Raw genomic sequence first — 18,170 nt, forward strand, 5'->3', positions numbered from 1 at the left:
ACCCACTTGACAATGTCCAAAGTCGCAGCGAGGGGACAAAAGAACAAGTTTGGTTTACCCTATTTTTCCGCACAGAAGTCATGCTTTTCTTCAAACATTTCTCTTATACATGTGCCTTGTATGCTTTTTTTTTAATCTACGGTGTCATTTTTTTATGCGCTATCATTTGGAAGAGCCCTGTAACTACGTAGCCATAGGTGGTGTTGCCCCTTCCAGGAAGCACTACTGTCGCTGCACTCTTCTACACTTTTCATAACCGACTCGGAAAGTTACTTCAGTACAGTAACGCTGAAAGGTAAGTGGGCTGGTATACACCAACTCTTGTTTACAAACAAACCGGAGCACCCCTAGCGGACGCCACCGGCGCTGCGCATGCGCCGTGGCCAGTGGGCAAGAAGCCCGCCGTCACCCATAAACAAACCATTGAATTGCGTTGTTTTCAGTTTTAGGCGTCGGTGGGAGTCCCCGTGCTCTTTTTCGGGTTGGAATTGTTGATTCTACGTCCTCCTACCAATGTCTGACTACTTGAGCGGCTTCAGCAAAATTAATGAGGCAAAACTTTGCGTGAATAATGTGACTTGTGGCGATTCATTTCACGTGGACGCCGCAAGGTGGGCGCTAAAGCCTGACTCACACGATGAGATTCTCCTCACTAATTTTAGTCGCGACATCGCTTGGGCTGCAAAAGCGTGGACCGTAGCTGAGATGGTGGACGTCGATACTGAAAACTGCAAGTAGAATCGGGCATTACAACTCGGCGATGGCCACTGGTACCAATGATCAACATTTTGTATCTTTACACCGAGCCTACTTAAGTCTTTTGAGGCCTGCAATTACTTCTTATTGCAATCACCGGGTCAAAGTCTGGTCTACGGGCCGCTTTTGTTTGAACGAGCAGACGACAGAAAGCAGATAAATTCGTAACAGCAGACAAAAGTTCGAACGATCAGGCGGCCGTGTGAATTTGAAGACGCACTGAACCCGCGGGTGGCCCGGACAACTTGCCGGTTTTCTCTCGTTCATGGAACAAAACAAATACTTCTGGCGACCACAAAGTGTTGCCCGCGCAAGCAATCGTAGTTCGACAGCGTCTAGTTAACCCTTTTCACGGCTACTATCCACGTACTCGGACGAACGGAGCGGGTAGAAACACATGAAAACTGATCTTCAAACCTTTCCAGACTCTTTTGGTACAGCCCCTGTCGCAGCATTTTGACGAGAATGCAGGTTTTTCATCTGGTTTCTCCGAAAAGAACACAAGAATGCCTGTCTCGCACGGCGACTTCTGCCCACCGCCCCAGACCGGAAGTGCGCCCGATGCGCCACCACCGCAGCGTGACGTAGGAGTTGAGTTTGTGTATACGCACATTACAGAAAATTTTCTCGAGTCTTTCTTAGTTTCGCGTGATGAGCAGTTTTTATCTGCCATGCTCCTGCAATGTTGCTACATCTACAAGGAAGGATTGCGGCTAGCCAACCTTTTAGCGGTACCCAAAGAAGCGTGTAAAGATTTTTCCCTGCGCGTTGATGCTTACATCACGTCCGCAACTTGGCCTAGACTAGGCCTAGTGCTCCAAAGCTTGATTCACGAGTGTCTGAGACGTTAAACTTCCGTTCCCTCGACATGTGTTTGCTCGAATAAAGCCGACTACCTTCTCATTTTGCGCGTTTCGGTCCTTTTGCTGCAAAACACTCAATTGCCCTCGCTAGACAGCGCCGTGCTATGGGCATTTCTTGTGAGTCGAAACACTAAACTTGTTGCGTATCAAACGTCTGAAAAAGCCGACTGTGCAAAACTCTCATTTTGCAATTCCAACGCGCATAAAACGAAAAAAACTCATTGCTTGAACCATGCAAAGAGGAAAGGTGGGACTTCTATCCTCACGAATAAAGGCAACTAGAGGATGAACAGTGAACTGACAATAAAGGCTTAATCGGCGAACTTGTGCCAAACAAAATAAAGAACGGACGTCGTGACAGCAGAAAGCAGGTGGCGATTTGGCGGTGTAAAAGCAAGCGAGAGTGAGACCGACTCGACAAGCTCCTGCGCAGCTACTTATCTAGAGTGCAAGACTACCTTGAAAAATCGGCAAAGAAGCTTCGAGCGTCATGCGTTCGAGGCACGCGACGTTCGAGAAAGCAGGACGAAATGATAAAAGTTACAGCCGGAGCAAATCTTCTAAAAGTTTGTGACTGAGCGTTGCTTGTTTGGCCCTGCATTATCCCGCACCCGTTTAAAAGCGCATCGTCTCAAAGCAACGCGAAAGGAACATGGCCAAAAAAAGTATGGTGAGCCGAAATAACCATGCGGTGTCACAATCCTAAAGCGCGTAGAACAGCTTGAGTCAAACTAGCAGGCACCTGGAATGCGAGCTACCAATGTGGCTTTTATCATATTCCAGGCTTGCATTTTTGTTTTCCTGCATGCTTGTGTTTCCTTGTTTTTTTTGGTCCATATGCACGAGTGTATTCCTACCCTCACGACTATATAGGCCTCCCCTGCAATAATGCCTTCGGGCGGGTAACCCGAAATAAAGAAACTACCGTATTTACCCGAAAATAGGTCGACCCCTATTTATTGAGCCCACCGAGAATAAAAAAAAATAATTCAATTATAGGTCGACCTTTTTTTTTTTTTTTTTTAAGCAACAGGGGAAAGTTAGGGCAAAAGAAACAAACCCTTATTTACAGCACTCTCAGCTAAATCATAGGGCGATGTCAAAAACTTATTCATCGTCAGAACTTCCGCACATATCGTTGTCCGAAGCTTCGTCAGCTTGGTAGACATCCTCGCAAATTGGCAACAATACCTCACTGACACCGTTGTAAAATGACGACAAGAAGAAACGAAAGAAGGTGGAGACGGGCGAGCGACGAAAGAACAAATACAAAGACACGAGCAACGCTGCGAGCCCCGTAAGCAACACGCGACCCGCCGAAAAAAAAAAGAAAAAAAAAAACTAAAGTACCTTTGTTTTTCTTTTTTTTTTTTTTTTTTTGCGCGTTTGCGAGGAAGAGGGGAATGGAGCGCATAGGAGGGCAAAGTGCACGGCGCTTCGCGTTCCTCTCCCTCCCCTTCCCCCTTGCCCAGCAAGGGGAACGCTACAGGCGTGATGGCGAAACCGAAGCCCGACGCCCGAGGAATGTGCGCGAGAGCCCTAGCCGGCGGCCGCGGGCTGTCGGCTGCTGCTGTTCGGTTGTTTTTGTGCATCAAAAGCTTTTTGAAACAAGAAGCCGCGCGGCTCTACCGCAACGCCGGCTAGGTGATTGATAGCTCCATACCTTCGATAGGGTTTCAAATTTTGGTCGGCGAATTAGGTCGAAATTCTTTGGTCACGATTATAGGTCGACCCTTAATTTTTGACAACATTTCCGAAAAAAAAAGGTCGACCTATATTCGAATAAATACGGTACACGGACCACTTTGGGTCGGGGAGCACCTTGTAGTTCAAGACACCAAGGCGATGAATGACCTTGGAAGGTCCCAAGTAGCGTTTTAACAGTTTTTCGCCGAGGCCGCGGCGGCGATTGGGCGTCCACACCCAAACCCTGTCTCCGGGCTTGAACTCCATGTCGTGGCAACGAAGGTTATACCGGCCTGCGTCAACACGTTGTTGGTCCTTTATGCGAAGGCGGGCTAACTGGCGTACCTCTTCTGCCCGTGGGGTGACCAGCTGGGCGGCGTTGGGTCTTCACCTTTCTACCGTGGGCCAGCTTAAAAGGTGTAATCCCAGTTGTTCTCGAACGGCTGCGTTGCACGCAAACGTGACGTAGGGAAACGCCTCATTCCACGTCTTGCGTTGCACGTACATCGAGAACATGACGGCGATGGTCTTGTTTAGTCGCTCCGTCAGCCCATTGGTCTGCAGGCCATTTTTCGACAGTAGTTGGTGTGGCTTAGGCGGAGTATCTCTTGTGTCAGTTGCGCCATGAACAATGAGCCTCGGTCCAGGACTTGGGAGTGCCGAGTCGGAGGACGATAACGAAGAGCTTGGCTACTTCCACGGCGGTTTCCGAGACGAGTGCTTTTTTCTCGGCGTACCCGGCGAGATAATCAGTTGCCACGATTATCTAACGATTTCCCTGCATCAACAGCAGGAAAGGTCCAGTGCGTCGTTGATGCGGGGGAGCAAATACATGTCTTTCTTCGTCACCGCGTTGAGCCGTTGGTAATCTACGCACAATCGAAGCGTTCCGTCCTTTTTCACCAGTACGACTAGAGAGGCCCACGGGCTGCTTCAAGGCTGAATATTGTCACGAATGACAAACGATAAGGCGGTGTGTAATTTAAAAAAAGGAATGTTTAATGGGGCAAACTTGGGCCCCAAACAAAATAGAGAAACTCTAGCCTCGCAGGCGTCGATGTCGGCGAAACAGCAGGATCGAGAGCTGGGGTGAGACCGACTCCACTCGCCGTGCGGAGTCCCTTATGTACCCTCGTGGGTATCTGCAACATTCGGCGTAGAACTTTCGGCGCGTAGAACATTCAAAACTCGATCAGACAAGAATGTTCTCATACTTACGAGAACACCAAGTTGAAAGAATAAAAGGACATTCCGCTGACTGGAATTGAACCTAGACCTTCCACGCGACAGTTAAGCGTGGTAACCATTCGGCCACGGACGTGCTTGCTTGGCAAAGCGCGTGGCCCCAGCTAAAAGTTTTTTATTGGATCCAATTGAAATTCCAACCGGTTTCAATTGGACCCAACTGGTTTTACTGGGTTCCGATTGGAAGCACACTGGCCAATGCGTCTCACCAATTGAAAGAATTTTTCTGAACCTGAATAGGTTCCAAATGGGTTAGGTTGGTTCCCATAGGCAGTAACCAATTCGTGGTCCAAAAACCTTACTCGTACCAGTGGGAAATTCCAATTGGAACTTAATGGGAATTTTCGAATGGGGCAATATATCGCCATTGAACCTTTCTCGCACTTGTTCATAAATGGCCTCCCTTTCCTTTGGGGAGACGGTGGCCAATGCACAGGGAGCGCGTCACTATGGTGCCTGGAACTGGTGTGTTTACCGCCTCCAAAAAGGTGGTCCCTCCATTTTTGCCCGATGACGTGATACAAGTGTCATGCTGTCGCCGATCGCGATCCTGGCGGCGTCTTAACAGATGTGGTGTGTATGGCAGACGCATGTTCTGCTGTAGGTCGCTCCCCACTGTGACAGTCCACGGAAGTTGAAGCAGCCGGAAGTTGGGACGCCGTAACGACAGCGACACTCGCGTTCGCTCGTGCTTTTCGCCAGCATTTCTACGGCCAACAGCCAGGATCGTGACAGGCAACAGCGTGACACTCCGGCTTCTGTGACGTCATTTGTTGCCACTTTGGGACCACTTTAGATGTATGGGCGGGATAGGACGCTAAACACACCAGTCAAAGACCTGCTCCAGGCACAATAGCGTCGCCGTTGCTGACAATGTTTCCCAACTGTTGTCTTTCGACGTCGTCGCAAAGCAGTCGCTGAATTCAGCGAGTGGGTCTCTGAGCCGTCGACATTCCGTGGCACTGAGCTTGGGGTCAACGTCAAGTTGCAGCGGCGGTGTTCTGTACGACCGAGATGGCGAGGGTTCGTCGGAGATCATGGCTTCCTCAACGGCAGTTCTTCGACGTGGCTTACAGCGGCACCTTTCGTGAGGCACTGTGCCTCCTGTCGAAAGGAGGACCGCAGTGCATCCGTCCTGCAGCTCTGTTACGCCCCTTGCGACGCCCACTCCTGTTTTGAGAAGCAGTTGATGTAGCCTTCCAGAAGAACTTCCCCACAGGCGGCTGCATCGGTCATATGGGCACAAGGACACTTGACTGCAGCGGCAGGTTCACGTGGTCCGCAATGACTCGGACGGCGGCCAGAGTGATTTTAGGTCACTCCGAAGCTAGGACCGGCTTTCGCAGCGTCAACCAGTTTGCTCCAAGACCGATAACGGCACCATACTCGCACAGAAAGTTCATGCCGAGGATGATGTCTCTCGCACAGTCCCAGAGGACGACAAGCTTGACCGGACAGGTCTCCCTGTGAATTTCGACGCAGGCAGTGTCCCAAGAGGTGTGATGAGGTGTCCCTTGCTGGCCGCCCCAGGGCATGGTGACTTTCCGAAGGCGGCGAGAGAGCTTTCCACTCAAAACAGAGCAATCTACTCCAGTGTCCACGAGTGCCGACGCGTCGTGGCCGTCGATGACAATGCTGAGGTGGGTGGGCACCATTGCAGAATCGTCGTTTCGATGCTTGTCGTCATTAGAGTCCCTCCGACGGTCGTCCTCGGCAACTCCGCCTCCGGGGGTTGCCGCGCTTACCCTATTTACTTCGATCTAGGCCGATAGTTTTTACAAAAAAACTTAAAATCGGAACTCGGGGGTCGGCCCAGAAACGAGGATGCGGTTTTCGCCTATACCACTTTGCAGCAATACCAGCTACCAAAACCAAAACTGCCATATTTGTTCGTCGAGCCACGCCAATTCATGTTTCAGAAAGCTTTTGGTGCACAAAAAACAACCCAAACAGCAGCAGGCCCCCCCGCCGTGGCAGCCGCTCCTCGCGTGCATACCTCAGGTTTCGTGCCTCCGCACAGTTGCCACATGCCCCTTGCTATGCAGGAGAAGGACTCCAGCCATGCACCTTGCTCCCTCCCTTCTATTCTTCAAAGAAGTGTACAAAAAAAAAAGTTTACTTTTGTTTGTTGCTCGCGGCGCTGCTCGCGTCTTTATTTGAAAATGCGGACATAAACCGCTAACACCCCCGTCGGCTTTGTAGCCGATCTAGTATTGTATATATCGGAAATAATTGCTGTTCTGTGTTTAATTTATGGTGTTTGACCGTTCCTTTCTTATCAATCTAAAATCGAGGATTTTTTTTTTTTTTTTTTTTTCTGCCTCGTTGTTTTGGGGGGTCAGCTTAGAATCGAGTAAGTAGTTTCCCTGACTAGGTAGGGAAGACACGCTCTCTCTTACCTTGTTGGGGAAACTAAAGGTCTGTTCACACGATGCATCTTTCAGGCGCGCAACAGTTTCGCAACACTCAAGTTTCGCGAAATGCGCTCGTTCACACGTACCGCTTCACGTGCTACAACAACACACACCGATGCACCGTTTTGAGTGAGCTCCGAATCAGATCACTATTTATCTGGGGACCTGCTTTGCGCATTTTATGCAGTCAATTCACTTTAATTTTTTTCTCACATACTGCACTACTTGGGAGTGATCTCTCGCGTGTGCGCTAAGCCAATTGAGGCGGCAATCTGTACGTGAAGGACATGTGCCGGCCTCGAGCCCGTATGCAGCCAATCCATTGCCAAAGCTCCTATCAATGCACATGGTATTCATAGAAACGCTACGTGCCCAATCTGGTTTGCTTCTCGGCGCCCATGTCTGCCCCGAGTTTACTGTGCCAACTGTTTCACAGAGCGCACATGGTTTCAAGTTCGCTTGTAAACCAAGCAAACTTGGTTTCAGTTTACTCTATGGTCTCTTATCCAGAGGTATCGTCGCAACAACAACGCTATGAGCACTATTCTAATCTCGCCAACTCCCGCTAATTGTCTTCATCCATCGCTGGATTTTTTTCTGATATGCTACTCACTTTTCCTTCAGTGGTGTTTGACGTGCTTGCGGAAGCGCCGGCAGTATTTATCATTTGTGGTTTCGGTTTTTTTCTGATTTGGCTCCGCTACAACACCGGCAGTGAAGTGGTCTTCTCAAACAGCTCGCTCCCCCCTCAAAGGCCACATGAGAGCGTTTCTGAGCAGCCATTGGCGGCGCCCTCAGAGTGACTGACAGGATTCGGCAAAGTTGCAGCAAAAGCTCGCTCCAGAAGCTTCTCGCGACACTACTAGATGCGCAAGAAAAATGCATCGTGTGAACGGGCCTTAAGCGCGACGGCACCACCCAGCTGGTCACCCAATGGGCAGAAGAGGTATGCCAGCTAGCCCGCCTTCGGATTAAGGACCAACAATGTGTCGACGCTGACCAGTACAACATTCGTCGTCACAATGTGGAGTTGCAGCCAGGAGACGGGGTGAGAGTGCGGGCACCCGAACGAGGTACAGGGCCTTCGAGCGATCAACTGGTAGCTGAAAGTTGTCCCCGATTGGTCGCCTCCATGTTGCACATTTCTGACCACTACGCGACCGTAGAGTTTTATGTCCAGATTTTAACGAAGTACCGCGCACAAATAATCGCTTATTGATCGTTATTAACGGTACCGACGAGATTAGTTATGTTTCGTTTGTTTTAAATCCGAAATGTGCTTTTACGACAAAAACCCGGGCAGTTTCGCAATGCATCCACTAGATGCCGTCAGCCGCAGTGCTGTACTTTGGGTGTACAGTCAAACCCACTTATAACGAACGCAATAGTTGCGTGGAAAGTGGTCGTTTCATCAGTAGTTGGTTTTATCTGGACTTACCTTTAAAACACGTCATACATAAGGATAATGAAGCTGGTACTGGTAGTTTCGCTCTGCCAGTTCTTTATTTAAAGAAAATGTTTGCACGATTCTAATGCACCCCCAATTCTAACGCGCAGGCAGATTTAGCTTCCGATCATCGAAAAGTAAATTGCTACCGATTCCACCACACAGGTAAAATAATGAAGACTGACCTCATAGAACAGATGTTATGAAACGCACGCAAAAATAAATGTTGTGTCCAGCGATGGTTCTTCCCTGTCCCCAGAGGTAATTAACGCTTGCTTTGGTCTAAAGCGTTTTAAGTGCCGCACTTCCTGCGCACGTACGAATGCACGGCCGTCGCCTCCGGGAGGGTGGTCTTTCAAACGACACTTTGCGAGCTCGTCGGGTGGCTGGGATTGCAAGGCCACGCAGTGCTGCGCCGTTGTTATCTTTTTCCGTCAGCGTGATGCCCTTTCCTTCAAATAAAAACTCCTGGTGTTTTTTTTTTTTTTGTCTTTTTTATTTTAGAACGAGAGATTTCTTGTAGACGCAAGAAAATGTGCATGATACGGACCCCAAAATGGTGAATGTAAACAAAGATGGCGATGGGGCTAGCCACCTTCTACCGAGCATTGAGGATTGCAAACATAGAAAAAACGAACGCAGCTGACGCAGCACGGCATGAGAGTTGACTCCTCCTCTTCTCGTTCCCGCACAATCGGCGTATTGCTTTTGTAGTTTTGTTTCCTCCCCGGGGAAGTATGTTGCGTGGCCGTACAAATGACCTGAAACGTCTCCCGGAGTGCCCAAGTTCTAGCTTTTTTTTTTTTTTTTCGCAAAGAAGTTTTTTTTTTTTTTTTTTTTTTTTTTAAAGCGGATTTTTAGTGTTTGTTGTAACAGCATGATGCATTGAAAAATGGTCGTTTTATCTAGACCAATTTTAATAGGTAGGGCCTTGATTTCGTATATTTTCTGAAAGCTGGTCGTTATAACCAATAGGTTGTTATATGAGGGACCGTTATAAGTGGGTTTGGCTTCAGAGCCAGACAACAGCTGCGTTCGATTTACTTACACCTCCTGAACCAGTGCAGAAAACTGTAGGGCAGTCCACTTCCAGTATGTGCATTTACAGCGCTCTACACTCTTCTGCACCGGTGTAGGAAGTGTAAGTAAATCAAACGCAGCTACTGATCTCTGGGGCTAACAGTATTGGAAAAATAGTTTACCGTATTTTTTACAGCGATTGCGATACAAATGTCGGCTCAGTTTTGCTAAAAGCTCAGGGCTTGGTACAGTCTCTTGTCTATTGGTCAAAATTGTACAACATGGCGGTGGCCAAGTGGAGGTTGCTTTTGCTTGGTGAAGGGGATACCAGTTCATCGCTCTAAGCCCCTCTACCTCATTGCGACACCCATTCTTCGCCGCGGCCTCAGCGAGAAACTGTTAAAATGCTGCTCTGGAGCCTACAAGGTCATTTGCCGCCTTGGGGATTTGAACTACGAGCTGTTCCCCAACGGAACCCGACCATCAGGACGCCACCAGCCACAACCCGAAGTCATCCACGTAGTTTGACTCAAGCTGTTCTACGCGCGTTAGGATTGGGACACTGCATGTTTATTTTGTCCGTACCATACATCTTTTTAGCCATTTTGTTTTCCTTTTGTGTTACATCGGGACCCTTTTAAAAAGGGGGATAATGCTGCGCGCAGGGCCGAGCAAGGAGCGCTCCGTCACAGAATTCTAGAAGATTCGCGGTTATACTTATTCGGGGTGTAACATTTATTGTTTTGTCCTAGTTTCTTGCTCTCGAAAGTGGCTAATCATTTTCACCCCGAACGCTCGAACCTTCTGTACCGTACTTTCGCGATGTTGACGCACACCAGATAAGGAGTTACCCGTGAGCTTGTTGAGTTTGTCTCGCTTGCGCTTCATATTATGCCGCCCGCTTTTCTGCTGTTTCGACGCTCATTCTTTATTTTGATTGGCTACCTTTCTTTTCAGTTCATTATTTACAGCCTCTTGGCCTTACTTGATGACAATACGACAGTCGGGCGATGGATCGGACACAATAGTCCACAGGTCCATAAAGCCCAGTAAGGTGAGAAGGGGCCAGCCACAAAGACCCAGCACGCACCTGGTGAACTAACACTCGGTACCAGCACTTGTCGGTGTGGCAGCCAGCATAGAACCGTCCTCTGCGTAGAAGGGCTTCTGGCAGGCCTTCCGGAAACGCGCTGCTGCCTTCAGCGGCGTAGAAGGCCTGCAAAGATGGGGCAACCGGTCACAGGTCAGTTGCGAGCTGGGGTTCTCACACTCTATAATTGCAAGAAAATTTCCTACGTAGCGCCAAAGAAATTAAAATTATACAAGCTCTATCATACCAACAAAGACTGGAAAGCAGAGAATGTCCATTGAAGCGGAGAGTCTTTTCTGACACACGCCGTGAGATGGTGCAGCAAGAGAGGCCGCAAAGCGCGCAACCCCTCCCTCGTGCGCCAATGGCGTGCTAGAAGACCCGGGATGGCTCGGTCGGCAAAGCACTAGGCTCACAATCTCCGAGGGGCGAGTTCAAATCCTGCCGGGGAACTGAAATCGATTTCCTACAGGCGCTCTTCGTCACAGCCGACTGACAAAGCCAAACTCCATGACACACATTGTATGTTAGAAGAGCCGTCCTGTGTGAATCCACAGTAGTCAGAGTGAACACCCTATCGAACCCCAACACATCACACTACATATCTGCTTCTACCAGCACCTTACATGTTTCCAATGTCTGCTCGGAGCTCACTTATTTGGTACTCGGGTGGAGTAATGGGGCCGTTTGCTGGGCACTCCTGAGCCAATTATTAGACGGCACGTCAAAGCAGCAGGCGTGGCTCCGTGGTAGAGCTTTGCAACTGGCCAATAAAGATCCTCAGATGACTTTCTGCAGGTTTTCTTTTTTAAGCCTTAATGTTGTCAGACTCTTTTCCGCATCAAGATCATCAAGAGTGGGAGCCCACAACAGCTATCGCCGTAAACTGACAACCAACTTTGCGAGACCACGTTTGGGAGCACAGTTTCCTTTTGAAATAATCTTAACCGCAAGGTTGAGACTTTGTCAAGCCCAGGCTCTTCCTCTAAGCACGCAGCATGTCTCTGCAGTGTGCACCTTCAGAAGTGTATGCAATGCACTCCCCACCAGGAATAAGAGGAGGCGACATAGTGGCTCAGCCAAATGAGAAAATCAGGAAAGAATGTAGTTTGGTGGGAATGCCCAAAAGGGTGTCCGTTCATTAGAGTCTTTGGTCATCGCTGAGGCATTCCTTTCACCTCTGGTGGCATCATGTCGCCTCCAGAAGCTTCCTACAGTTGAACCTCTTGAAAACAAACACTGATATGGCAAACTAATCACCAAATTTGGTAGGTCCTGCTTTATTTGGATGGGAGTTCAAGTTATATTACGAAACCCTGAGATCTGACGCACTGTTGGTATAGCGAAGCAATTCCAGCTCTTCTTGCATCACAAAATACTACGAAGGTTATCGAAAAGTAGAAAAAATAAAAAAGTAATTTCTAAACGAAAAATTCCTAAAGTTTAGATCGCCCGATGTGCAAAATGAGTGTTTCGGGAGGTAGCGCCACCTATGAACCAAGTGAATGATTGTGCCGCTGCTGGCCTTGAGGCATCAGGAACCAGTGCAGACTACAGCCAAGTGCCAACCACGCCACTCGTAGACAAGCTGCAAATGGCGACCGAGCGGAAAGCCATCTCTCCGGAGACAAAAGTGAAGGTTTAGCGTACGGTGGACAGCGGCCGGAAGAAAAAAAGACATCACTGCGAACTAGGAGCTTGCACCAAGCACGATATCTACCATTCCGAGTGCAAGGAAGAAGATCACAGAGTGCTATGCAAACAACGTCAAGATTGACCGAAAGAGTCTTGGGCCTTGCCTCAACCCGGACGTGGCTCTGTTCTCATGGTTTAAGGACGTAAGGGCGCGAAATCTGCCAGTGTCGGGTCAGCTTCTTCAAACGAAAGCAATCCGTCTGGTGTGTCTGTTAGGGCATGACGATTTCAGCGCGAGCACCGGCTGGCTTCAGCGCGGTGGCTCTAGCTGAAGAGGCACCAGCCCAAAATCACGCATTCCTTCAAATAAATGAAATTATGGATCCAGCTAACGCGGTTTCTCATGTTCCAAGCGATATCCTCAAGCTCCGATCTATTTTTTTTAATGTTGCTTAGTGACAGGTAAGGATCTTGTGGTCCGGGATAGCTCATTTTTATATCTCAGTGCTGTGCACATTCTTGCACGAGCTCGATTGCGGGAACGTTTGCATCAATTTGTGTGTGTACCTTTGTAACGAATATCGCATAAAGTGAACAAACTTCCGCTCACGATGCTAGTTCGTTAAAACAAGGTTTGACTGTACCTCCATGCCCCAACAATCAATCAATCAATCAATCAATCAATCAATCAATCAATCAATCAGCATCTATTTCAGATTAAAACATAAACTGAGGGTGGCGGGAAAAAGGAAAAAAGAAATAGTCACCGACCGATTTCTCTCACGCCGATAATTCCGACTTGTTCGATATTTCGGACCTATAGAAGAAACCGTGTTTCCGAGGGTAAAAGTGCTAAAAACAATGGACAAGTAAAAGAAACAAAATCCACAGAGCGTTTCTTTTACTTGTCCGTTGTTTTTAGACCTTTTACCCTCGGAAATATGGATCGGTCACCTATTAGCCCAAGTACATACCCTTCTAGAAAAACCGTGACCTACCTGATAGAAACTGCATATTCACGACCAATATTTTGGACAACTTCAAGTCCCAAAGTTAAATTTTTCGGACAAAATTGTTGCGAGCGGTCAGTGGCAAACACCACTGAGAAGCGGCCATTTTGGAGTCTATGTTGGCTGCACATGGATTGGCTTGGTTTGGCAGCGCTACTCGAGTAGTACTGCTAAGCTCTACCGCTAGGTGATGCCCTACGGCGTTTTTTTTTTTTGTCTAGCTGCGCGTCATTATCATCATCACCATTCTTACCGTTTTGCTTTGTTCATTTGCCATTGCAGTCATGGACTCGCGCCTCTCATCTCGACCCAGTAGATTGTCTTTTCAAACTACGCTGGCTTGGACGTCATTGCCCCATCTGCTCTTCCACCGCTGCCGCAATGCATCGCAAAGAAGCGCGCAAAGTACTCGATTATGACGCTAGAAAAGAAGGCAGCGATTATCAAGCCAACAGAAAGTTGCCGAACGGAAACGGAGGCGTAACCTGAAACAAGCCGTGCAGGCGTAACCGGAAACAAAGTACTTTTTATGGCTTTTTTAAACAAGCTTAGATGTAATAAAGGCAAGTATTTATTCTGCCAATTTTTCGGATTGCTCTATTATTCCGACGTTATTTCGGTCCCTGCGGAGTCTGCAAAATTGGTCGGCGACTGCAGTGCAAAAATTTGGAAAACCGTTAATGTTTGGCACAAATGAAAGCTTTCGAATGCAGTGCAATCTGCTAATAATGATGCCACATGTAACGATCCATTTCCAGACTAGAAATGATAAGTTTCTAGTCCAAATGCAATGATAATTGGTTATACAGTAAAACCTCGTTATAACAAAACGGGATATAACAAACTAATGGATATAACAAAGCAATCATAATTCCCCTTGCTTGCTAATAGTGGGAAGAAATGGACATTGGCTATAACAAACTAATGGTTATAACGAAATAATTACGACCGCTCCTTGAACTTTGTTATAACGAGGTTTTACTGTAACGATTGATTTTTCAGGATTTTTTCAAGATGGTATGTCATTCAAATTGATAAGAGCCCGGGAAACAATCGGACGGCGTAGTTGGGTCCAGAGAAAGTGAAACGAGTTTTAGGTGCACGTGCTAATTTCTTGCAGTTGGTGAAATGGATGTGGCGAAACGGAGAGGTCCCTGGTTTGATACCTGGACCAGGCAAATTTTTTTTGGTCACGCACCGGTCACCTCGCTGTGTTTGGAGATTTTGGTTTGTCCTTTGTCTCCTTGTCCAAGGATTATTTTCGTCATTCTTGTCCAGCTCACTTGTACCTTTGCATTCAATTGCATTATTATCATTAAAAACAGACTGTGCAAACAATGAGTCAATAATGTTTTCTTTTTTTCTTTCCATGTTTCGTCCCCCATAAGTTTCCACGAGGTGACAGAAGAAAACCGAGTTTCGCTAGGGGTGGGAGACGTCAAGGAGGCGAGCACCGTCTCGTCAGAGGAGGGTCTAGGAATTCCCGAGGCCGGAAACTGAAGCCCCCAATTAACTCGACGCTGATTGGCCGAGCCAGATGATGACATCACACCCCCAGCTCAATGCTGATGGGCTGGTTCAGGTATAACGTCACACGCGAGGCCAAGCTCGCTCCACATTGATTGGCTGGTGATCGCGCCACCGCTCGCCCGCCCGACAGTGGTCGTCGGGAACACATTTGCAGATATGGAGGGAAGAGCGCCAGGGGTTTCAAACCTGGGTTAGCGCCGTCACCTCCATTCCAACAAATTGCTACCGAGTGTACATGCCACCGGTTAAGTCGGGTTGCTAAACTAACCCATGAAGAGCGTCCAGAACGTCAATCCGAAAGGACTGAAGTTTGACGTGCAGCAGTCAGCAATTTGCTAGATATTTTCTTGACAAACTTCTTTTTGAGCGAGAGAAACTTCCTCCCAACTGAGGAGTGTTGGGTGCCATTGGCTAATGTTGGTCAATGCTGGTAGTTGCAATGAAATCAAATTTTCCAAACTGAAACCTAATTTTTGAGGTTTTGCCGTAAAGAATTCCTTCGAGCAGTCAAGAGACTATCATGTGCTCAACTCAGAAGAAAGGTCTTGTAAATAGCTAGTTTGTTGGTCACCTCAAATAGTACACTAATCCCTCATTAAATTGAAGTCAATGGGACAGCAGAAAAATTCAATAAAAGCGGTAGTTCGATAAAAATGTGAGCCATGAAAAGAGTAACCTTGAAAGTGCAGAAGAACAGTGTGGAAGGCCTATAACAAATATATATTCAATGAAACAAACCTTGCCGGATGAGTCAGCCTTACTGAGACACAAAAAAAGACGGGAGATCAGTTAGCCGGGCGTTTTTAGCAGGCATTAAAAAAAGAAGTCTCCTCCAACTGCCTCAAGCGCCGCATGAGGCTGCTGTCGCTGCCGCCGCTCTCCACCTCGTTGCGAAGAAGGCGAAGCATGTTTCGCGTTTCTCCAGTCGTGGGTACCTCTCGGGGTTCCTCATCCGACGGCTTTTCATCTTCGCCCTCGACACACAAGGTCCATCATCTCGGCATCTGCAACAACGAAGATGTCTGCATCCACAAGCGCAAACGAGTCCAAGTCGTCTTCCAAAGTTGCACCAACGATCTCGTGCACAGTACAGTAAAGGTCGCCGCAGATCGCAGTGTCATCCGCTGGCACCTCAAGCACGCACTAGCGGGAAAAGTTGGCATGTGCGAAGCTATTGGCTACCTTTCTAGCCTCCATCTCTTTCCACAAAAAGTTTAGCAGATGAATGGCACCAAGCAAGTCAATACTGTAGCCTTTGCTGCAGTTGTAAGGAAGGAGCATGCGCTGCAGAAGGTTCCTGCACTACAGTTTCCGAGTCGTTTCAATAATGCCTTGGTCCATGGGTGACAGCACTCAAGTTGTGTTGGGTGGCAGAAACTCCAAAGTGATGGCTGGTAGGTTTTAGATTTTCCCAAGGCTGGGACAGTTGTTGATAGAGAACAGCACCTTGCGCTGCTTCTCCGCGAACTTTCGACCCAAAAGGTGCACATAGTCCTCGAAGGAAGCAGCTGTCACCCACCTGCGCTTGTTTTTGTATATGCAGTCATTTGGGAGCACCACGTTCCGGAGACAGTGAGGCTTCCCAGTTTTCCCTAATATCAGCAGGGGAAGCTTATGTTCACCTGTAGCATTCGCTCCAAACAGCACACTGACGCGCTCTTTGCTTTGTTTGCCTCCGAACGAGGAGCCACCCGCAGTCGTAAAAGTGCGCTTGGGCAAGATCTTGTAGGAAAAATGTCGAGCCCTTCCATTTCACATGAAGATGGAGGGCCAGCGAAAATGTCATCTTTACGACGTACAGGACGATGCCTAGAGGGCAACATCTAGGACGACCTCAAGGACGACTTCTTGGACAACATCAAGGTTGACTTCTTGGACAACCTCAAGGATGGCTTCTTGGACAACCTCAAGGATGACGCCTAGAGGATGACGTCTAAAACGACCTCAAGGACGGTGTCTAGGACGACCTCAGGGACGACTTCTAGCACGACCTCGAGGACATCAAGGACGACTTCTAGGACAACCTCGAGGACGACGTCTAGGACGACCTATAGGATGACTTCTAGGACGACCTCGAAGACAACCTGAGGGACGACGTCTAGGGCGACCTCAAGGACGACTTCTAGGACGACATCTAGAGAAATTCAGCCATTCTACTTGGTGAAAACCAGAGCAGAAAGGCTGGAAAGGTTGCCGCCGTCTTTGAGCGACAACAGCAACAAGACAACTGTCAAGCCGGTTGTCTGGTTGCCGCTGTTGCTCATAGATGGCGGTAGCTGTCTGGGGTTTTATGTCAACATTTGTTTGTCCGCAGACACGAAACTGGGGATCTCAGCCCTTAAGAGCTCTGCTGTAAAACACGGCCTCGTTGAGGTTGTAGATGTCCTTATCCGTGTACTGCTCTGGTATTTCGGCGAGGCAATGCCTTCGCCACATAACCACGGTGTCCTCGCAGATCGCTCCACTTTCGCCCACTATCGTCTTGGACGTCACACCATGCCGCCTCTTAAACCGCTCAAGCCATCTACAGTGTAGACCGCATATAATGTATGTGGCGGGAGTCGCGAAAATCCGCACTATAAGCGGTACCACGCTATAACCAAAACATCAATTTTTCAGGCCAAAATACGTGCCATCAGACAACTTACCTTTGTAAAAGAATTTATTTTATGTTAGATGAAAAATAAAGCTTAGTTTGAGGAAAGTCTTTACTTCACCAGACTAGTACACTTCTCTCTCAAGTGTGTCACACGTTTTGAAAGAAATGAGCGACTTTTGCCTGGCGCAGCCTTTCAACAGCGTCGCGGGTTGCGGACGGACGTTGCAAGCGTTCAGGATTGCTAACCCTAATCACTTTTCTCCGGCAATGAAAACGCGTGAAAATTCGCATCCTTTATACGGTACGCGCCAGTAATACCTTCAACTTGAGCACAGGCATGAAATGCTCCAAATAAGAAATCCGGGCGATGTTCGAAAACACAAATGCTTAGAAAGCACCACTGTAGTCGAAGTAAACAAACACGACGACACGGGCATTTCTGTTGTCTTGAGAGTGCCGCCGACATCGCCGCACGAATAGGTGGATCTTTCCTTCTAGTACGTACTGGGTTATCATAGCGACACACAACGAAAATTCACAGTCAAGGATAGCGCTTTTACGGGGAACGATGAGCGTCCACCACGCCGTCTACGTCGACGATCACAAGGTTCACAACCGACGCCATGTTTGCGGATAGAAGCAGCCTGTCCACGACCGGCATGCAACGCGCGCGAACACTTCTCCTCGACCTGCGATTGGTCTGTCGTTGCGGTTGTTTCCAATCAAGGAGGATTTCCAATGCAGCGGAGGGACGCACAGCACGCACGTGGACACGTGCGTGCGTCCCTCCGTTGCTATGGCAACTGAAGCCTCTCTCTTCGCTTCTCCCCGCTTCGAGCAACCTCCTTGCCCCGCGAGTGCCGCTTGCGGCTCGC

The 18,170-nt window shown here is 48.4% G+C and overlaps 1 protein-coding gene across 1 annotated transcript in view; it reads right to left on the reverse strand.

Moving 5' to 3' along the window:
* LOC121834279 (tudor domain-containing protein 7A-like) overlaps positions 1-18,170 on the reverse strand; it is a 157,077-nt gene that overhangs the window by 11,875 nt on the left and 127,032 nt on the right. The window contains 1 exon segment of the mRNA XM_042288040.1: positions 10,522-10,647. Within this exon segment, the coding sequence (XP_042143974.1) occupies positions 10,522-10,647 (126 nt within the window).

Source organism: Ixodes scapularis, unplaced genomic scaffold (genome assembly GCF_016920785.2).
Source record: "Ixodes scapularis isolate PalLabHiFi unplaced genomic scaffold, ASM1692078v2 ptg000943l_1__unscaffolded, whole genome shotgun sequence".
NCBI classification, from domain to species: Eukaryota; Metazoa; Arthropoda; class Arachnida; order Ixodida; family Ixodidae; genus Ixodes; species Ixodes scapularis.